Source organism: Emys orbicularis, chromosome 7 (genome assembly GCF_028017835.1).
Source record: "Emys orbicularis isolate rEmyOrb1 chromosome 7, rEmyOrb1.hap1, whole genome shotgun sequence".
Taxonomy (NCBI): domain Eukaryota; kingdom Metazoa; phylum Chordata; order Testudines; family Emydidae; genus Emys; species Emys orbicularis.
Window position 1 is genome coordinate 15746662 of NC_088689.1, and position 23930 is coordinate 15770591.

At 37.7% G+C, this 23930-nt stretch overlaps 1 protein-coding gene across 1 annotated transcript in view; it reads right to left on the bottom strand.

The window, feature by feature from the left end:
- RAB11FIP2 (RAB11 family interacting protein 2) overlaps positions 1-23537 on the bottom strand; it is a 37490-nt gene extending 13953 nt beyond the window's left edge. Inside the window, exons 1-3 of the mRNA XM_065408013.1 lie at positions 23185-23537; positions 8771-9213; positions 7003-7471 (exon numbers count right to left, since the gene is read on the bottom strand). Of these exons, the coding sequence (XP_065264085.1) occupies positions 7003-7471; positions 8771-9213; positions 23185-23537 (1265 nt within the window). The remainder of the gene's footprint in view (positions 1-7002; positions 7472-8770; positions 9214-23184) is intronic.
- Between the last annotated feature and the right edge of the window lie 393 nt (positions 23538-23930).

The following is a 23930-nucleotide window of genomic DNA, read 5'->3' on the forward strand; positions in this document are numbered from 1 at the left end:
AGGGCAGAAGGGCAGGGAAAGGGCAGCCTGCCCTGGCCCTAGTGAAGAGGGACACTAGAACCTGCCGGAAGCCGGCAGCCTGCAGAGCGGAGCCGATTCAACGTGTGCTGCAGGCTCCAGGCTCCGAGGCAGTGAGGAGGCAGCAACTGGGTGCCGGGAGACACTCCGGGGGGGGGGGGGGGTAGGTGCCCCAAACATTGGGGAGCAGCGCACGGGGAGCTTAACAGGCCCAGAAAATAACTCGGGGGGGGGGGGCGGGGGTGAGGGGAGTTTGATGGCGACGGGAAGTAACGGGGGGGGGGGCGTGGGGAGCTCCATGGGCTGCAGGGAAGAGCTCCACGGGCCGCGTGTTTGAGACCCCTGGTCTATACTGAAGCACTGCAGTGGTGCAGCTACGCCACTGTACTTTTTAAGGGTAGACAAGCCCTTAGAGGCAGTTTCAAATAGAAGTACCTTGAAATAAGTTAACTTGCACTTTTAATACAACCACTAGATGCAAGCACCACTATCTCCAGATTACTACAGTATTAATCATGCAAGTGCAATAATTGAATAATTGCACAGGGATTAAAAAACTATTTGAACCTCAAATATAAAGCTGCAGTGATTCTGTACTATATGCCAGACTGACTTTTATTACAGTTTCTATAAGCAAAATTGGCTAATGACAATAACCTTAAATAAAAAGGGAATATTTCTAAGCATTTAAATATTTTTCTTTTTATTAGGCATTTTTATACCAAGCTAAGACATCAAGTTTTGAACAGATGGTGCTCTAGCTAAATGATTAATGATGTTTCATCCTCAAGAGATGTACTATGGATCATTCAGGTCACTCTAGTTTAGGTTGTGTAAGCACTTGAATTATAAGGCACAAATTCAGGGATCTATAACTCAGCTGGAAAAATTCACTCCAGATTGAAATTAGGTATTTAAAGTCTCAAGTTCAAGAACTATTTCTGAAGACTTAAGAACTAGCTCTATTATTAATTTATTTTTACATCAGTGAGAAAAAAAAAAGAGAAGTTTATCAATTTTAGATTCTTTGTGCATTGGTTTAAATTAAAAAACAACTTCACTTGAATAAATGAAATTTGAGAAAATAATCTAAAGCAATTACAATTTTTTAAAGACTTGAATAGCCAATGCATTCTGCTTTGAGTGGAGTCTACTATATATGCGCAGGAACTGAATTTCAAAGGATTTTATATGCCTTAATATGCATTTACAAGACTGTAAAAGCTTGTAAAAATCTTGTAATTATTTAGTAGCATGAACTTTAAGCACCATCAGTATTTATAAAATAGCTATTCTAATCAAAGATCTCTGATTCGTTTACTCAAGTCAAGACCAAATCACTGTTCCAATCCAGCATATATAGTGACCCAATCATTGAAGAGTTGCTTTGTGATGGCCTGGGGGTTGGTGGTTTCAGCCCTGTTCAGAGTTCATTCATGTTCACATCACAAAACCTCAATCACAGCTGGTAGGTTTAGCTCAAATGTCAAGACAGAGACATGATGGAGATGTAACTACTCTCTCGCCACAAGGGATGATCCTTCCAGATCAGAGATTAAGCACATTGGCAGGGTGGGAATCCTGTACTGCTCCTGCGAGGACTGTACTTGTTCTGTGCTTCAGAAAAAGGTCAGACTGGTGCCTTACATACTGAATTCACAGTTCATATTAAAATTCTATAATATAATACACTGACTCATTCTATCATTTTCATAATATTCTCAATAGGTTAGGAGATCAAACTGGTAATCTCATTTAACTAGAAATATGGCAATTTAGCTATAATCTCATGAATACCAGCAGAGGAAAGTGAAGAAAATAAATAAAAAGTCATCCAAGTTAAAGTTAATACAGTAACAATGTATGCAGCTGCTAACAGAGAAGAAATTTTAAAAATTCAGGAAAAAGAAATAAAAATTCAGAACAGTGTAGCCTACACACCTATGCTTTGTGAATGATTGACAAAAGACAAATACGTTAAGCAAGACTTCATTACTGCAGCAGGCACAATAATGGGTTTTCTGGAAGCAGGATCTCCTAAACAAAGTGCAGGAAGGAAAGCAGCTAAGAAGAGAGATGCATTGTAACCTTTAAAAGGAATAAGCAACATTGCACTCCTTTGCACCTTTCCTGTAATGGGCTCTGTGCAAGAGCAGGGGTCCACGCACATGGAGCTTATTGCAGAAAGAGAGCCCTAGTGCATCATGCTTAAAGGCGAAATTGAGAAGTAACAGTGACACATACGAAACTTTAATGAAATTTTAAAGCCTGAAAATATACTATGTGCTGCTCTTTGTCCTCAGTTCAGTATGTTCTGGTCCCTTTGATGCTCTCAAAATTCCTGTAATTTTTGTGCCATCTGATTCTCAAATGTTACGTTCTGTGAAATAGCGTCTGAAAATGAAGAGATGGCAAGAGCTGTTTGGTGAGAATACCGTGATGAGAGCTCAGGAAGATAGGAGCAATGCAAAAATCTGTTTTATTTCAGACTTTCATAATTAATTGAAGTATTTCTAAAGAGAAAGTAGTCATCATCATTACTAACCGCAGACACCCAGCAACAGCCAGGGCTGACTGTTAAGCATGATGAGCATGCACAACCATTGAGATTCACTGAAGGGACAAACACTGTCAAATCTGGGAATGGTTCTCAAAACAAGAAAGATAAACAAAACAGATGGAGATTATTAAATAAAAACTTTTTTTTTAAATGCACCTTTTAGGTGTGTTTGAAGTAGCAAAAGAATATTTAAAAACACAATAAATTGTCACTATAGATGACAGGATAGAAGGAATGCAGGTTTTATTTGTATTTGTTCTTATGATATATATTCAAATAGATTTCAATTTTTATAAGAATTTTGTAAGTATTTCTTTGAATGCAATTAATGTAAAGATGTTAATATTACAGTATTAATGTAATACACAAAAGAGGTGACAAAGTTAGTATGGGAATAACACCTATATTTTAAGCACTATACATTTTCTTTTGGAATCAACACAAATAGTGGGTAAATTTCCACCCCTCCATATGCTATTGTGACCTTCCCACATCAACAGTCTTTGACCAAATTGATAGTATTTTTCTTCCAAAACTGTGTGGATGGCCAACAGATTGGTATATCTAAATGCATGTACAAAGAATCCTATTGAGATCTGAATACTCCCTCCTTCTCCACTTCTATATTTCCCTTCCTCTTTCCTTGAAATACACTATAGAAGAATTTTATAAGAAACCAGAAATCAAGAAAGTAACCAAATTTTCTCTTATTTTTTCTGAGTGGTTTGATCAGAACTCATATGTGAGGAGAGAAAGCTCTTCTTATTTTACTATATATGTATTTAACTCAATCTAAGTCTGCTCAGCTTCTGGAACATCTAGTTCACAGAAGGTTTATTCAGTTGTTCAACTGACTTTTCTCTAAAATAGACAATGATTATAGATACATGCCACTTAGTAATAATTCCTCTCATGCCTCCTTAGTATGTCATTTTCCTTTTGGGGTGCTACATCCATTTGATAGTCTGTAAAGAAATTTCAATCTCAACTAGCTCCTGAACTGTTTAAGTATAGAATTACCATTATAATGACTACTGTGTCATGGAAATATAACCTAAAGAGTTATTTTTAAACGATTCTTAGAAAGCTCACAGACATCTATCAATTCGCTTTCCTAAATCTGCCATTTGATCATACTAGTAACAACCTGTCAGCTTTAACTATTGGACTATTTGTTACCCTGTGTCCAGTACCCAGAAGCTCATTAATTACCTAAACTCTTTCTGTAGGTCTTGTTAATTACCCGTCTCCTGTCTCAGAGGACCTTGTTAATAACTTGTACAATCTCTCTAAAGAGGTCCTAACAACACATTAGAATTAAAGATGCTTTTCTTTTAGCACCTGTCAAGTGGTGTAAATTGAGAAATTTTCACATCAGTTTATTATCCCACTGTAGTGTATTTTTTTAAACAAACAATTTTAGAGAAATGATGCACAAAGGTTTGGTCATTTTATGAAGGATTTTTATTTTTAAAAACAAATATCTATTTATTTAGGTGTGTTTAGTATAAAGACAACATGGCTGGTGTCCACAGATTAACCTCCTGAGAGCTCTATCAATTAATGGGAGAAATTACAATAATGAATGCAATATAATATATAGGGCAAAAGTTTCAAAGCAGTGGATTAGGAGTTATGAAGACAAATCCCATTACTTCTAAAGGGTGACAAAGAATCCTGGCATATATTGTATGCTTAGTGACTTTTCATTGGCTGCATGGTGTAAATGCCTTGGAACTAATGGATTTATAAACATTTACAAAAAGTGCGTTTTCTTTTACTGTAAGGCCATAACAGATTTCAAACATCAAGAAGTTAGCACAAAAGTCTCTAATGCACATTTACATTAGACAATAAAAGAGGAAGACAATAAAAGAGGAAGAAAATAACCCTTACCATTTACATAATTCTTTACATCTTCAAAGCCCTTAATCAATTCTAATATCATCCTCACAAAAATTTTAAGGGGTACAGAAGCATCATCCCTATTTTACAAATAAGGAAACTGAAGCAGAAAGATTAAATGACTTGCTCAAGGGTACAGAAGGAGCTCTTGCCTGAGCTGAGATTATCAGAAATTACGAGTTCCTATATCTCCATATTTCCAACATCTCTTACTCTTGCTGATTTTATTGTAATTCTCTAACAGAAGGTTAACCCTTATTAAGCTTACCAGAACAATGAAAATGAAATCCTGCTTTCCCAAGGGCTACTGTATCCATTTAACTGTTGGGAACAAATAGGTGCTGTAAGCAAACTACTAACATCTCTCCCCACTTCTGAAGTAGCAAACACAATTACTTTTTATTTTTATAATGTATTGTTTTATAATAGCAAGGATGATCAATAAGGTGGGCAATTAATGGATTGGCTAGGTGATGAACAAAAGCCTCCTTCCAGGAACTCATCTAGCCAACAATTAACTATACTACCAGGAAATGCCACTCCTCAAATTATTATTGTTTAATCAAAAATGCCAAACTAAATTAATTAGGATTAACTTGGGGTCTGATATAAAGCTCACTGAAGTCAATAGGAAGACTCACATTAACTTCAAGAGACATGGTAGGCCCACCAAGAGTTCATATATGTGTGTGTGGAAGTTAGCCACCTAATTACCTTTGAGTATGTGTGCTCCAGGTATCTTTGATAATAAATCAGACAAAAATTTAAAAAAAATTGCCAGTCTTTTTCAGATTCACTTGATCCAGACAAAAAACCTGTATCATCCCAATCTCCAGTCAGCTATGATCAATACCAAAACCAAAGCCACCACCTCAAACCTTAAGTCCCAGATTCAAAAAGCGATACACTTCCTTCAACATTAAAAGCTTAATGGTCAGCCATCCTGACGCCTGAAAAATAGACCCTGTCCTACCAACCTACATTCACAATAGTTTTACATTCTTCATATGATCTCCATTTAGACTCTGTAAATGACAAAGAATTTACATTTCAGCCTTGAGGTTCTATCAGATAATCTTCAGATACATGCTGCATGAGGCCAGGTATATGGTTTCTTTGTAATTTAAGCAAGACAAGTGCATTTGTCTATCATTTAGATTACCTTGCCTTTTAAACCTCTAGTTGGGAAATGTACCCAGAGATTTCTGAGTGTACTAAGATGGGGAGAACTGGAGGAAGACTTCAGACTATAAACTGTTATTATGTAGTATCAAAAATATGCTAGGTACTTTTCTGAGGAGTAAGGAAACAAGGTCCCTTCCATAAAGAGGTTAAAAGATGGAGAATGAGGAAAATAGAAATTAAGCAAAAAGCAGCTCAAAAATCTAAATTCTCAGTATGTACATTTTATCCGAATATTGAACATGCATATATAAAAGCTGACTTTTTCAGCCTAACTTATGCTGTATCCATAAATGTATACATTTAGACATTTCCTGCCATATCACTAACACATGTACACTAAACATTCTATTTTACTTACCTTCCAGTTAAAATTTGTAAAAGTAAAGTTAAATTGTGAAGTTATTACATATATAAGTTCCATAAGTAAAAGTTTCTAATTCAAAGGAAAATATTATTTGCACAAAATATATGTCAACAAAGGAAGAACACACAAAGATTTTGATACGACTATAATATTGGAATGTGTAAAAAGTAAAATTTTTCATTTAAATCTATTACATGATGGATATTTTCTTATAATATTTATCATATTGTAAAGATGACTAACTTTTATACTTTTGGCTCTGTGGAAATAATGGAATGAAATTTGTATTATAAATGCAGAAACCCATGAGGCTTTGCAGTGTCTTACTAAAAGTTTATGTACACATACAATCAAGACTATTTTTCTCAAAATGACTCCAATTTTAAAAAGATGCAGAATGAGTGGCTAAGAATCCCTATTAAATGGACACTGTGATGTGTACTGTGACCATAAAATAGGGGAAGCAGGAGTTATTCTAGATCCAGGTTGCAATTGCCATTACAAGATTAACATTTATCAATACTTGCACTCTGTATCTGAAATATTATAATACTTATACTTATTTCCTTTGCTAACTGTCTTATCTTAGATACAGAGGTGTTGTAATAATTAGCGACTTCTAAAAAGTGATCACTATTTAGATTCAGTAGTAAACAAGCTCCATCTAAAGCCAAGACTTTAAAGACAAACCCATGCTGAAGCATGAATAATGTCTTCAGAAACTCAAAACCAAACAGCACTCACAGCTCATGTTAGCAATATACAATGAAACTTCAAAAAGATCCTTAGAAGTATACCACTGGAAAGAAAATGATCAAACTATATAAGAAATTCATCCTTTTTACTTACAAATGGATGAGCAGTGGTATAAACGTATATAATAAAGCACAAAGATTATATACTTGAACACAACACATTTTCATTTATATAACATGCTCAAGATATCATGTCCAAATAAAGTAAAACCTACCTAGATGTCGGCAACATGCTTGTGGGCTTGAAGTTTGTTGTAAACGGATTACGTGAATCATAAGGAGAGTTTTGATTATGACTTTCACCAAATGCACTAGGTGATTTCAAGTCAGTGGAACTGTCAGATCCCCCATTGCTAAGTTTATCCAACTTCTTGTTATCTTTTTTTCCAGTCACTCTTTCAAAAAGGCTAACTTTCTCCTTTTTCTCTTTTTTAATTTCTTTTTTTATTTCAACAGGCTTGGAAAAGAGACTTATGTTTTGGTCCCATGATGCAGGGCTTTCTTCAAATGGATTTTTCTGTCTTGGCAGCGTTGCAAACTTTTGGGGCAATGAAGCACTCACATTTGTAAAGGGGTCATTTTGTGCTTCAGATGCTGATTCACTTTCATCAGCTGTGTTGTCAAGCTGGTTCATTTTAGAAGTATCAGCACTTAATGTCCTCCTATGTGGCGATTTTAGACTTCCTGCAAACAATTTTGTTGTTAGTATATAAGCAGTGAGACATTACCTCACACTTTATGACCAGAGGAGAGCTCATGTTATTAAATTCAGGTTTAGAAGTTTTGCAATTGGTTCTAATTTCAAGAGACAATTTTTACTGAGTTTTTTTTTTTTAAAAAAGCAAAGCAGTTATGGTCCCCAGTATGTGATTAAGGAATTTTTAAGGAATCCATATGCTCTTCAATAAGCACTTATTTTCTATCTCGGTGGTTTTCACTCTGCAGTCTGCGAGGGTACTCCAGGGGGGTCCGCGAATCATGTCCGAGGCCACTGGCCCTGCTGATCAGCAGCATGCAAGAGGCACTGGGAGGGAGGAGGAGTGGGTCGGGGTGCGCTCGAGGGAGGGAAGAGGAGGGGCAAAGGCAGGGAAGAGGTGGGACGGGGGCGGGATCTGGGGCTGAGCAGGGGTTGAGCACCCTCGAGGAAAATTAGAAGCCGGCTTGGGGGTCTGTGAAAATTTTTAAATCAAAATGGGGATCCTCGGGTTGCTAAAGTTTGAGAACCGCTGATATGAAAATTAGGTTGTACACACAAGGTGGTTGTGACTAGTTTGAAGTTGTAGAATACATTTTTGTCATTTTCTAAAAGAAATTTTGCACAACTAAAAGCATTTTTAATTCTTCATCTACATTAGAGTTACTTTGGTGCAGGGCCGGCTCCAGCATTTCTGCCGCCCCAAGCTCAAAAAAAAAAAAAAAAAAAAAGCCGCGATTGGCGGCGGCAGTTCAGCAGCAGGTCCTTCGCTCCTAGAGGGAGTGAGGGACCTGCCGCCCCCGAATTGCCGCAGGTGCCGCCCCTCTCCCTTGGCCGCCCCAAGCACCTGCTTGTTAAGCTGCTGCCTGGAGCCGGCCCTGCTTTGGTGACAGTTTCTGGACACTAAAAAACATGATCAGATTTATTTTTTTCTTAAACATTTCTGACCAGTTAAACCCTTTTTTGTATTGGATTGCTACATAAAATGTAATGTTATTACTGTATGCTTTAAACTTAGGAAAAAATGGGCAATGAAACAGTCACAGAAGCTGGTTATTCCCTGTTTCTTGGCAACAACATTTAAACAGGAAATAGGCATTACCTACTGATCTAAACAAAAAGGCAAGACTTCTATGAATTAAGCTACTATACAGAGAAAAAATTCTAAACTTCTTTGTCTGGAATTTACAGCATGCACTAAACGCAACAGATTCTTAAATGTTTTCACACTGATAGCAATGAGACTACAATCATAATGGCTAAGATGAAGAAAAACATGTTTTACTTACCACTTTCATCAACAGAAGTAAAAGATTCTAACTGACTTCTGAAAAGGTGTGTATGGCCAATTGTGCTGGATTTAATATTTTCTGAAGACACATGTGATCCAGTTAAATCAGACATTGAATGAGCTGAAGATAATCGCTGAGGTCCCAAAAGGAAAGGTTTTTTTGGTTTTGATTTTATTTGTATTTCATTACTGGACATGTCCATGTTCGCATCAGGTATGTGAGTACTCAGAATGATTGCAGAGGATGTATCCGAAAGCGTCCCATCATTCTTTCGACCCTTCATTTTGTCTTTCAGTTTAGCAAAGGGGGATTTTGTTTTGTCCTTCATTGACAAATCAAACATGCTTGCTGTCATATTATTCCTCATAAACTGAATATTGACCTTTATTTCTCCTCTGTCTTTAGTTCTTTTCCCTTGTTTGGACTCTAGGCTAAACCATCTTAAAAGAGAAAAGAAGAGAGAGAGAGAAAGCAAGTTGAGATATGTTTCATTATGAAGACTAGTCATAAAGCTGCATGCTATTTACAAGTTAAAATAATCTTGATATTGTAAACTGAACACCAGTGCTATGAAGATTTTTATTCATGGAATTCTTGGTTAAGATTTTCTGTGTAATAAATTGATCAAATTTATATTTTTCCAATATAAATTTTTGAAAAGGAAGCTCTAAAAAAATTACTTTGGCACTTGGAATGTGAGACTAGTGAAAAGTCAGGCTTGGTGCAAGTGTACTAAACCCCACTGAAGTCATCTGCTTAACAAGGCTGAATTTGGCATCTAGCATTAAACAGCCAAATATTTTTTATTTTGCCATTTAAAAGGACATTGTCAACTTTTCAAAAATAACCTTTATTTGTAAATAACGTACTACATACATGTGTATTGTTAGCCAAGTGTTTCACCCAAAATTCATTTTGGTTTTGGTTTTGCTTAAGTTTATATGCCAGTAAATATTTTTTTCCTCCCCTGCTGAGGTTTACGTGAGTGGCACTAGCAGAGAAGTGCTCACAGACTGCTTTTGGGACCTTTGGGTAATTCAGGGCCAAACATCCCATCAGTTATGCAAGTTCATCTCCAAATGCCTTTAACGGTAGTTGCAAGAGCACAAATAGCAGAGTAATCAGGCCCCACTTAGGTATGCCCCCACAATGAAGGGCTTGCTCCTCCTCTTTGCTGGTCACCGTAGCACTAACATCAGCATACTCTACCCCTTCCTGTTTGGCTTTGGAACCATATTGACTCCCCACTCCTATATGGAGGAGCAGAGGAGTGAGATCCCCATCATTTCCCCTTTCCCCTAAAACCAGCCCAGTGATGCTCCATGGTCAAAGGGATTAAGGGCCCACCTGACCCCAAGCATGCTCTATTCCTACTCCGTTTTGCTCCCTAATCCCAAGGAGGCATCTGTGGAGCGAAGACTCCCTCTACTTTCTATACCTACTCCACCTGTACACAGGACTCAGTGAGGGTCATTATCTCCTCCCACGTTTCCTCCACCATTACTTCCCATGTTCTGAGCAGGATTTGGGGGGGCCTCCAAGACACACTCAGAGTCCCCAATCCTGAAAGAGCGGGGATAGGCACAGGCTGAAAACATTCCTACATCTCTTCTTCCATTTCTCCTTGCCCTAAGAGGGTTTGAGGTTTCCTCCAGCTCCCGCTGCTCATACAGCCATGTGAAAAGTATTAAGGGAGTGTGGGAAATTTTCATTCTCTAGCACCAGAGAAGAGAGTGAGGATTGAATGAGGGAAATAGGCTGTCTCCATAGCTCACTGAAAGGGTCCAAGGAAGCGGATACCCAGACACCCACTCAGCTGCTCATTTACTTGGCTCTGGTAGGTGATGTTACACCTTGGTTCCTGCAAGACCAATACAATTTATATATATAAATAAATATATATAAATTAAAAAAAAAAAAAAAAAAAGAGGGCTTGTCTACACTGGCAATGTTAAAGCGCTGTCACGGCACCACTTTAACGTGGCTTGTGTAGTGGCGGCACAGCACTGGAAGAAAGCTCTCCCAGCATTCTAAAAAACCCACCTCCACGAGGGGCGTGACTCCCAGCACTGGTGCACTGTCTATACTGGCACGTTACAGCGCTGAAACTTGCAGCACTCAGGGGTGTGTTTTTTGCACACCGCTGAGTGAGAAAGTTGCAGCGCTGTAAAGTGCCAGTGTAGACAAGCCCTGAGTTAGTCAGCAGCAACATCCGGCTAAACTGTGACATGTCAGCAGCTCCACAGCTCATGAACTGTCTAGAAAAAACACATGCATATGTATTCCCACAGCAGTAGATTAGCATGATGTAACCAAGTTAAAACAGGAGGGTAGGAAGTGACACTTGCTATCAACACAGATAAGAAACTGATTATGCACATAGTACTATCAAATACTCTAAGTAAATAGACTGAAAAGGAAGAGAAAAATAGTTCAATCCCCTTTCAGGTTTTTTGTTTGTTTTCTTTAAACAAGTGATGGCTTAAGTAAATAAAAAGGTTTCAGATCCAGAAATATGAATTTTGAGTTGAGAATGTCCTTCAAAAGGTCCTGCCAAGGAAAAAATGAAAGGGAGAAGGGACTTTTTTTTTTTGCTTCTTCGTGATGTATAAAGAAGGTCCAAAAGTTTTATACCTTACTAGTATCAAGTCGTCTTCCCTATTTTTACTAAGTATACATTTAAAGGCCAAGGTAAGAGGATTGAGAATTTTTTCATCCCTTCAATAAAGGGGAAGGGGAATTACATCTCTAATAAAGATACTCTTCCTTTTAATTGTTAGGCATTTAATTTGCATATACGTTAAACAAAAAGCAAACAAGTGTTAACAGTGAAGAAAAATATTTCTCTTTTCAGTTAACCCGACTTCACACTCTTTAGTATCAGTAATGCCACAAACCTAACTAGTTCATCCGACTCTTTAATGGAAAAACAAGGTAGACAAAACCTAAATTCTAATGTAAACAGAAAATACATACACACACACATATATGTCCTTTGTTCATCATAAAGTAGCAAAAGAAGTGAAAAAAAACAACTCCCCGATGCCCTTTGAAAGGTCACCTTCAAAAGAAAGCTTGCTCAGACTCCGTATGTTCTACTGTCTGTATTTAAACACAAAAACGAAAAAAATCCATGCACATACACAACCCTTATGTTCTATCACTGGACTTAAATTGTACATTATTAATAAAAGCAGATCCAGTTTCTCAGACAAGCAAAAGCTGAAGCAGTGAAAGCTCCCCCTTCTACACCATTTACTGGACAGGCCAAAATTTCATGTGGGATTGTGGGTCTGGTTGTTGTCGGAGCACTCTTAAAAGGGGAGAAGTAAATTCTGGCAAGAAAGGCCAGGAAATAAAAAATTATACAAACTTTAAGTCAGTTTTTCCAATTTTAAGAAGTCCAACCTCAAGCAGTGATTAAGCATTTATCCCCCCAATAAATCTCAGACAGGAATATTGTATCTTTGACAGTATTCTTGCAAGGATATTCCTGAATTTGCATATGTTTTCATTTAGGGATCAGAACATTACTATAATTTTAAACTGACATCTGATGTTTATTAACTTGTTTTGTAACAATGTCAAAACACACATTTAAGGTTTAAAAACAGAAATGTTAGTGAATCTGTGTGTGGATAGTCTTTTACTGTTTAATGTAAACCAACTACTGAAATCATTATCACAAGTTAACTAATGTGTGTCACTATCGGTATCACCTGTTATTGGCACACATACAGCAAACTATTTTGACATTCATAAAAGCCTGAAGGAGTTTCATTATATAACGTTTACAACTTGTATGTTGCCTTCGGAGTATACGCAACTGGCATTCAAACCTTTAAAGAACGTCACACCAAAAAAATAGTTCAGTTGCAAAAATGAAAACAAACAAACAAAAAAGTCCCTTGGAAAATAACAAAAGGACATGTGGTGCTTGATCCTGCACCCACTGAAGTCAACAGCAAGGTTCCCATTGATCCACTGGTGCAGGACTAGGCCAATTGAGCCTGATCCTGAACTATTTACTCATGCAAAGTTCTCATCGACTTCAGTGGAGTTTTGCTAGCATGATAACTATAGGATCAGACCTTTCTTGTTCTTGGTATAAAAACACACATTTGATTTTTATGGCGAATACAAGGTTATTTTGGTAACTTTGGAGACTGTAGCTTACATTTTAGTTATAATGAAATTTCCATATACTTCAGCTCATAAGAGAATGAGAGAAGTAGACACAATTTCTGATTTTTTATTCAGAGTCAAATATAATTTTTTCTAATACTGATAAGAATAAAACTTAATAATAAATCTTGTGAACAGTTCATCGTGAACAATCAATTCTGAAACAGTGAATATTTCTTATTAGAATCTGTTTTTAAAATACAAGGTTGTGTGCAGCAAATAGAGAAACAATGTACATAATAGGAAAAGGATTTGGAAAATAAAGTTGTGTTTTCAGATAGCAGCATACTGGGCCTGAATTATTAAATTCCATTATACTATTGCCAATTTTTATATTGTAGTGTATTATAAAAGGTTATAAAACTTGCTATTTTGGTTTTGCTTACAGTACTTTTAACCACAATAAATGTTGCAGCTGACAGGATGCCATGAGCTTTTTCCTTAGAAAGCCTGCATAAACTAGGAAAATAGCCAGTAACATGCATGAACAGGAACTTTTATTTAATAACCAAGTATTGCATCTATTCTTATTTAAACAGACCTCATACCAAGGCTCAACTTCAAGGGAAGTCCTATTGCCTTCTGCTTCAGATTCAAAATTCTTGCCCTCACCTTCAAAGATTCTGAAGATGATGCCTATGCTTATATTCTCTTATTTTATTTCCTTACTCTTCTTCCCTTTCCAACTATGCCTCCCATCAAAACAATTTTTGTTTCCTTTTCTCATACATTTCTGAGAATCCTGATCATGAACTTTCGCTCCTCCCCCACAAGTTTTTGGTTAGCTTGATTTTGTAGGTGGTATTTATTATTTGTATTGCTCTTCTACACTCCAGCAGCCTTCTCAAAACACAAAGACTAGGAGACAGAAAGGTTCAAGACAAACTAGGAAAAATCTTATTACCTAGCAGCCCAAGATAACCAACAATCCAGTCTGAACAAGCATGGTTATTTACTAACCACTAAAGAAATTACTTAAGAATCCTGTAATTAATAAGGAACCAACGTCCACTATTCTGGCAATCTTCTTAATAACCCTCTTCATGCTACATAAATAAACACCACAATACCAGGAGCACAGACTCCTTTACCCTGGCAGTAGTAGACTGGAAAGGTGAGGAGGAAAATATACTCTGTTTCTATTATAGTGTATATACTAGTACATAATAATTAAGGCCAAATTTTCACATATACAAAAAGTCAAGTGAGACAGCAATTCAAAACGTTCACTCAATGTAGCAAGAGCTACAAGCCCACTTCTGTTTTCCTGGATTTCTCAAGCTGTTATTTTCTCTCTCCTCATTTTCTTCTGATTCTGTTGGTTTCTCCAACTTACTTTTTTATATTTGATACTGCTCACCTCACACACTTTACACCCTGCTTCCAGTAAATCTTTTGTGACCAATAGTTAGTCTCTCTTCCAGTCATGGCAGTAGGTCGTTTTACTGTCACTGTGATTCCTCTGTCCTCTCTCTCTCTCTCTTCCACCAACTGTTAAAGGAGAATCGCTTAAAACATTCTGCTCATTATCCGAATAATAATATGAGTGGGGCAAAAATCTATGTATATTCTGTTACAAACCATAAAGTCTGTTACTCACATATAGTCTCATACAACTCCCTGTGAAGACAATGGAGAGTTTCTATTCACTTCAGTGGGAGATGGATTGGGCCATAGAAACATAGAAGATTAGGGTTGAAGAGACCTTAGGAGGTCATCTAGCCCAACCCCCTCCTCAAAGCAGAGCTAACACCAACTAAATCATCCCAGCCAGGGTTTTGTCATGCCTGACCTTAAAAACATCTAAGGATGGAGATTCCACCACCTCCCTAGGTAACCCATTCCAGTGCTTCACCACCCTCCTAGTGAAATAGTGTTTCCTAATATCCAACCTAGACCTCCCCCACTGCAATTTGAGACCCTGCTGACGAGCATATTCAACCTGTGGCTCAGAATGAAAGCTGGTCTCCACCTCTGTTTCTTGCCACTGCCAAATGTGAGAAGCAATGGAGTGATTTCCCCATTGAGTCCACACCTTTCCAAAGGTTTCAGAGTAGCAGCCGTGTTAGTCTGTATCCGCAAAAAGAACAGGAGTACTTGTGGCACCCATGTTCTCTGTATGTGTATATATATCTCCTTGCTATATGTTCCATTCTATGCAGCCGATGAAGTGGGCTGTAGCCCACGAAAGCTTATGCTCAAATAAATTTGTTAGTCTCTAGTGTGCCACAAGTACTTCAACTTTCCAAAGTTCTTCCTCTTTTCCCTCTCTGCCAATGAAGTATCAACTGTTTTCAGTTAATTTAAAATTTAGGCAAAGATTTTAAAAATAGGAATATGAAGTCAGTTACCTAAATCAGGATTTAGATTTCTAAATTAGTTGGTTGATTTTCAAAAATACTGAGCACCCCGAGACCATGACCACTATTCCCATGGTTTCAGTGCTTTGATTCCACACAGTGGCCTAGTGATTAAAAAGAAGAAAAAGAAAAAGAAAAAAGGGCTCAGCTAGACCACTTACCAAAGAGGGAAAAGGATAGTGCCCTACACCAGTAGTTGCCTCTAAAATTACTTATAAATACCATCAAAATCCAGAACAAATGACAGAGCACATGAATGTTTAACAAATCTTTTAACCACTAGGCCACCTGCCTTTCAAGATAAATTGCTCCTGGTGGTAATCCTCACTGTCTTGTAATACTGGAGAGGTAAAAAGTGGGTTTTCTTCAGTGAACACAATGAAAGCAAACCCATGCACACACACATACACACCCGTCCCAGAGCAAAACCCATTTTTGGACTTAATGCAGATACGAGTGACTAGCCCAAGTGTTTCCATTCCATCAGTCCCTTGCTACTCTGAAACCTTACAAATCACAGTGTTTCCAAATCTTGTGCATGAGGATAAAGCTACATAGGCATTATCCATCAGGTATTAGAATTTTTGCTTATATCTGAAATAAATGTTTACTGTCTCAATTCTAACTTCATCTTAGACAGGTGCTGGAAGGAACATTTTAATTTATATTAAAGTGAAGGCGAAACTAAAACATAACACCCAATGAGTCAGACATGCTAAAATCAAGGGAGTAAAAATAACACTCCCTATGATAATACTCCAAGAGAGAACAAGCAGAATAGAAATAATGTCTTAGATAATTACAGCTGCAACAGTATTTCATTTTAATTTACTTGAGAGAACGAGACCATAGCCTGAAAATTGGGAAAACCACATTTCCTTGCAAGAAAATCAAATTTGAAATCTTTGGTGCTCATGGGGAAAATGATCATCAAGGATTTAAAGTATTCCAAGGACTGAATCAGCATTGGGAATAGCTAATTTTTCCATTTAGATTAGTCCCTTCAAGATTAGGGTTTAGGTACACTGAACATTTCTTCACACAACCTGACTAGTGTGATAATCCAGAACTATCTGATCTGTGGGTAGAAAGAGGACTTCAGTGTCCACAGGTGTAAATTCAACATTTTTCACTAGCACTAAATTTAACTAGAAAAAAATGTATAAGGCTGTTTTCCTGGTAAGATGATCAGACACTGTACCAACAATATAGATTGCATCAAATCAAAAGTTGATAAATGGTAAAATTAAGGAAGGAAACAGAGTATAGATTGTACTGGATAGGAAGGGAAATGATGGGGGGAATTGATTCATTATTTATTAAAATAAGATCTAAGATATCATTGAGAAAGATGTAAACCAGGACTGGAAAGCAAGCATTATTTTCTGGAAACTAATTTAAGATGTGATACAGAGTTTAAAAAAAAAAAGTATACAACAGCAATATCATGTCATCACAAAATGAATAGAAGTAGGTGTACGAGGCTATCTTACTATGGGCTTGTCTATACACCAACTGGAATTGAAATAACTAAATTAGCTTTAACTCACACCATTACTTATTTCAGCGAAGACTATGCACAGACACTCTTATTCTGGAACCAAAGTAACTAAAGGTATGAATTTAAATAAAGTTAGTTATTTCAGATTCAATTTGTGTGTAGACAAACCTCTAACGTGTTACTGAAATTGAAGCCTGAATGAAGTTCAATCCAGATGAGCGTGTGACAAGTGATGAATCAAAGGTTAGACAACCTATAGATATGGCCGGAATTACATCTGCTTCCCTCATTCAGAGTGCATGCTCCCATTTGTTATTGACGTTTTCATTCAGGGGGTATTATTGGATCTTCAGTTACTGTGAAATGATCACACAGCAATCTGGGAAAGCAGCTTTTCATCTTTATCTGACCAGAATATTATGACTATTTCTTTCAGAGGCGGACCTTGCTACCACCAACTATGCTTTGTAACCTAAATATTGATAAACTACGTGTTACAACTAAAATCAACTTGAACACCGAGGCTAGCACAGAATCCTTGACTTATTACTTGTCATTGAGTCATTTTATAAAAATATAGAAAAAGCACCAATCCACAAAAAGCTCTGGGTTCCTTGCTATCATAGTATATTAAGCTGGTGACACCAGTGCACTGTGATCTGCACTGGTAGTCCATTTCTGGATGGAATGTAAGATGTTGTTTTGAAAGATACCTAATTCAAGAGATTCCTCCCTCCCATGGCATACTTCCACAGCTACAGTCAGAGGTGCTCAAGGTGCAGCCCCCTCAGTGAAAAAGAGAGGACAATGTCAGCAAGACAGTAACCACAACTAGCCATATCTTTTGGAGAATCATTGGTTTAAAATAGCCTGAATCTGTCAAAAAGGCATTCAGGGCATGCAGCAAAATCTTTTAAACAGGCTTTTGAGGATACACCAGCACATGGGCACAATAAAGGACACGTGTTTGTGATGAGGGGATGTATTGATTGGATTGATTTAAGCTTTGGTTATTTTCGGGGGGAAAGGAGGTTGGGATGAGCAGAACATGCTGGCGACTATCTTACATTACTATTTTAATTGATTTTAATTGATGGCAAAGGTCTCGGGAGCCTAGGATAGGGTCCTTTTTGTGTATTAAATAAATAGCCAAGAGAAAAACCACATATTTTTCACTTTTGTCAACAGTACCTACAAAGAATTTTTTGAGGTTAGGTCACAAAATGGAGATTAAAAAAATCCTCTGCAACAAATTTCAACATGTAAGAAAAAGCGTAACGAAGAAAAGCTCAAGTTGAAACACTTCAGATGAGTGTTGCATCTCAAAGCATAGCTGGACGTGTAATAGATCACTTCACTAGGAAAAGTAATAAAGTAAATGATAATAAATGGTTAGAAGACAACAAGAATGAAGAGGATGCAAATGAGATGAGTGACACCAGAAGTAAAAGTTAATGGAAAACCATTCTTGTATAGTACTATGAATTTACAGCACATGACAATAAGAGTTAAACACAGAAATTTAAACAACTACTATAAAAATGTTGTAGCAAATTATTTAAAAGAGTCAGTTATTGGAGATTATTGTTTTCATGCTGGTTCGGGAATTTATATTGTCTTTTATTTTATCATGTTATGCTCGTCAGGAGGCCAGAAGCCTCTGGGCAGACATGACCAATAGATAAGTACATGTATGTACAAATATGTACACATGCTTTAACACACACACACACACACACACACAGAAACACACACACACACAGATATTTAATACAGACTGCAGTGGCAACAGGGATGTATTTACTTTGCAGTAACAGACAAAAAAGCTGCAATTAAAAACTTGGTTTATATAATGGAAATATAGGCATAATTAGAGCCCTGCACAGATACAAAAATGTGGATCCGCATCTGCCAGGATCAACCCATGATCTGACCCGTGATCCACTAGCCGTCTATTACCTGTATCTGCACCCGCATCCGTAAGCTGTCTCAAGGGCTAGCAACAGGGGGTGGGGGAAAAGGAGCGGGGGGGGGGGGGGGTCTTGCAGGCAAGAGGCAGCGCGAGGGTGGGGACTGGGGGTAAAGGGTAGCATGGGGAGGGTTCTTGAGGATAAGGGGCAGTGTGGGGTGGGGGCTGGGAGGAAGGGGCGTCACATCATGTGCTGCTCCCGGGGGCTTGTGAGCGACGGCACACGGCAGCAGCAAAGCGTGTTGCATTCCAGTGGGGCGCCGGGGTCCCGGCCGCTCTAATCCCCATGGTCGGGGGCAGGTCCTGCTGCCCAGGAGAAGGCGGGCCAGGCCCAGGAGCGTGGCCAGTGCTGCTGGGCCGGACCATAGTGGGGACGCTGGTGCTCCCAAGAGACCTGAGCTGCTAGACAGGAAGCGGTGTGGAAATTGGGTGCTGGACAGCCCCAGCTCCAACCTGCTGCCCAGCCCCAGCTACTGGCTGCTGGTCCCGAGCGTGCCACGCCACCCCCTGGACTGTCCGAGCTGGACGCTGCGGGCCAGGCACTGCTGGTGACTAGAGCCCTGCGCGGTTGTATCTGCATCCGATCCACTATCCGCAAAAATGGTCTGCAGATATGAAGCAGATATCCACGGATTTGCAGGGCTCTAGGCATAATTACCATACTTGCTAAAACAGCTTCTTTTATGAGGATATAACACAGAAATCTTAAAGAGACCTTTAAAGGCCTATTCTAGAGATATCCATATTTCCCAAGATTTTGGAACACTAAAAAAACAGCATATTCGTTCAAAATTATCATGTGAAATGAGTCTGATGATTCAGTGTCGTTCCAAATGGACAGAAAAGCAAATTACAAGCCCACCACAGCATAACTGGCACTTTCTCACCAAGACAAAGAAAGAATTGGAACTGGGGTGTTACAAGTTCATTGGCTGAGGTGTCAAGGAGAAGTTTGGAAAGTGACTGCCTGAGTCACAACTGGATTTAGCCATTCCAACAACTTTCATTTTTATGAATGTGAAAAATCATCAACTGCAAAAAGAAAGAGTAAAGATGTTGTATAATGGCATGTAAAGATTATTATAACTTGATGGTAAAAACAAACATTTTGTTATATTTTCTTAAGTCTTGTGCTAGAAAAAAAAAAATCATTAGAATACAAGATGTGTAAGTCCTCTCACCATGCCTCTGCTTGAAAACTTTATTGCTCAGAATATTTTTTAAAATCACATTTTTTCTAAGGTATAAGTAGCAAATAAAAAATCTAAATGAAAAAGACTATTTTTTCCTGTCATGTGTTCTTGAAGCTGCAATGAACTTGTAAATATACTTACAAACAAAACTGTATGTCATACACCCGGCAGTGGTCCTATGAATTCAAAATCAGCTGGTCGCCTTCACTTCTCATACCTATTTCTATAAAGCACTGGGGAATTGCTGACAAGGTTCAGCATTGTGCAGAATATTAAATATCTTTTTTGTAATACTCTAGTGACTCTTGAGTCTGTCTCTTACAACGCCATATGCACAGCTGCGTTGGAAAGAGGAAGCTATTAAATATATTAAAAAGGTAGAAATATTACCAGTGAAGACACAATCAAATAACTGGATCTCATTTATCCCCAAACAAAGCAAGAAATGTTAACACTACATCAACATAAAAAAATCACTCTCGATGTAATAATGCCACAAGCCTGTTCAATATACCTGAAAGCAGAATCAGAGTTTAATAAACTCAATTAGTGCTTTTGAAACAATCAAAATAGCACTGAGGCATCAGAATTCTTTGCGGTCAAGAACAACAGGCCTGACCCTGAGATGTGTTAAGCATCCTCAACTTTCACTGGCTCAACCAGTTAATGCTCATACCTGAGAACACTATTTATTCTAACTGCCAATTTGAGGTTAATAGAATGTTATACCCCCAAAAAAGTCTTTAATAATAATAATAAAAAAGCCAGAATTAAAAAGAATGCTCAAGATTATTTCACTTTGTTAGAGAGCCTGCATTGGTGTACATATACCTGAAAGTTTGTTCTCCTCTCAACACACATGCCTGGATCTCCAGTTAACAGTAATAGGAAATAATGCTGACATGTATGCATTCAGATACTTATGTAGACACAGTAAAATTTGCAAAACCACCTGAGTGCATTAGGAGCCTAACCCCAATTTTCAAAAGTCTTAGGGCCAGATGGTTCAAGGTATGCAGGCACCTAAAAATGAAGAAACGTGCCTGGTAGGCACTTTTGACCATCTCAGCAGGTGCGAGTCTGCATCTTTAGCCATGTAAATATCTTTAAAAATCTGACCCTAAGTCACTTTTGAAAATAGTTTATCGTTGCTTTTGAAAATTTACCCTTAGGCCCCAATCCTGAAAAGTGTAGTTTGCAGGGCACAGCTTCAGTTTTGTGGAGCCCCTCTGGCTTCAAAAGGGCTCTGCAACAGTGCAACATTCTCTCACATGTTACATTATGCAGGATATGGGCTTCTTCTCACACTTGAAAATAAGAGCTATAAAGATACAGAACATATGTAAACTTGTGTTACCTTTTGTGTGTGTGTATTTATGGGTATCTTGAATGTTCATTCAGTTATCACAAGGATCTTATTACTTCAGTGCATACAATCCTGGAAATCAAGTCGATTGCATTTTCCGGGAATAATTTTGCAATACTATAGTTCAACCATTACTTTCAGTTAGATTATAAAAAAGAGATGTGAAAGTGCTGTAATTCTATTGTGCAAAAAAATTGCATTGCCCTAAATGGAAGGAGTGATTTTTCACAATAATTCCTGATTTCTTTATATGCATCTCATTTTACCTTTTCCACTTTATGAACATGTATATCCACTTTGATTTACTTAAATCAAGTTTTTGTATTTACTGTTGTCTTGTTTTACTTTGTCTTTCATTTAATCTTTTTGTTTTCAATGGGACTAATCACATCCTTAAAGGTACGCATGTGATTAAGTGTTTGCAGCACAGGGTTTAATCATCACTTCCAATTATAGAACATTTAACAACACTTAAGAACTAATTTTGAAGAAACAGTGAAATGTGTTTGAATCAAATTGAAATAGAAATTAGCACCCCATTAAGGTTATAAGAGTTAGCATCTATTGCAGTGGAACAGTTGCAATTCTTTTGGCCTGCCTTTAAAAAGACAATACGTTTAAAAACTAACCTATGCCATGATCCTGCAATGGACAGTCTGAGCAGGTATCTACACAGATGCAGAGTTAATTGCATAACTGGAGCTTTAGATGGTTAAAGCAGAAATAGCAAGTGCAATTTTACACACCTAACTTATGGCTTGTCCACACAGTTTTTGTACTGGTACAGTTAAAATTATATGATCTCTAGTGTGGATATAGTCATACCAGTACAAAGGTACTTACATCACTACAACTTATTCCCATATATTCAGAAAAATAAGCCACACTGTACCAGTATAATTGGGTCCACACTAGGGGTTGTACCAATTTAAGTACTTCAGTTAAAAACAAACAAAAACCCACCTAACACCCTAATCAAAAAAGTTAGATTGGTACAAAAAAGGGGGTATTTACCAGGCCTTAGGATACCCAGTCTTTAAACATATAGTATATTTGCTGTCCAAAATATTTATAAACCTAACTTTTACATTATTTCCTTTGAGTTCTAGTTGCAGAATGTGTTGGTTAATTACAATTTTATTTGCGTGCTGCTGAAGGCTACTGCAATAGAAGAAACTTCTAGGAACTGGACTAACATGAGTAGAACAACTCCAGTTTGTTGCTAAGGCCCAAACCCTACCCTACAAGCTTCTCTGCATGGGCCTGCAGTGCAGAACAGTTTGCAGGATCAATGCCTAAAACGCTAATCAGAATCAGAAACAGAAAACTACAGTACAGCAGGGTAAACCTTAATTTAGTCAAAGTTCATTCAACACTAAATAATAAATGTGGAAAATTTAGAGTCACTTAGTTTTGCAGAATATGAAGACTGAACACTACATTAGACAGGTTGATGCTAGACATATGCATGAGGTTAAGGACTTCCTCAGTCAGAAATATAGTCCAAACTGTGTGCCACAAGTTGAAATAATGGTTGTACAACTGAGTAGTATGAACAAAAAATAAAAACAGAATGTAAGAAGATGTTAAATATTAATAGATAATAAAAGGGTCTACAATTTTTTAATATATGGTCCCACTCTGTCCAGGTGGGCGGGCCCATGTGGTCACTTCAATGAGGATACGCCAATGAAGAGCTCATTGTAGGACAGAGGCTTATGATACATCAGGGAACAAAATATAATCTACCTATTAATTTTACTTTAGCTATAAGGCTTCTGATCGGGAAGCACATACATCAAAGAACACAATAACTATAATACAAAACATGACTTACTCTGTTTTTCTTCGTTGCTTGTCCTCAAATATATCATTTAGATTTATTGCCACCTGTCCCAAAAACTTATCCAGCCCCACCAGCGACCTGTGCATGACAATCAGGTAGAGGATGTATTTCTCTGGATTCCCCTGCATCAATAATCCAGGGAGCTCAAATGAGGCCTCTTCTTTCCAGATTGGCTCCAGGGTCTTCTCAGCTACCGAGGTGGAGTATTTTTCCTTGCCCAGTTGTATAATAGTGTAGGTATCGTTGGTGCCATTTTTGCCTTTTGGCTTCAGATCTTTGGCTTGAAGAACTGTAACCTGCACGTGGGTTGGGAACCACTTCTGGGCTTGCTCTGCCAACATCATCCTTGAAGGGTTCAGTAGTAGTAGTAACAAAATTAAGTCTGTGAATCTTCTAGTTACTGTATAAGTGCACTTAAAATAGGGATATCTATGAAAGTCTCAGTGTTTTTTCTCTGAATACTTCGTTTGTTTTGTTTTTGGGGGGTTTTTTTGAAGGAGAGAGAGAGAGAGACAGACACACACACACTAACCATTGCTTAGATTTTCCCTCCAGAGAAGTAACATCTTTAGCTCTATAACTAATTTTTAAAACAAAACTCTCTATTATTATGTTTTTCTTCCACAGCCATTAACCAACTTTTCTTTACTCAGTTTCTCCCCTCACACCATAAAAAAAACCCAACAACAAAACAAACTCCCAGAGCCTTTCAGGATAATCCTGAACTTTTAACAAAA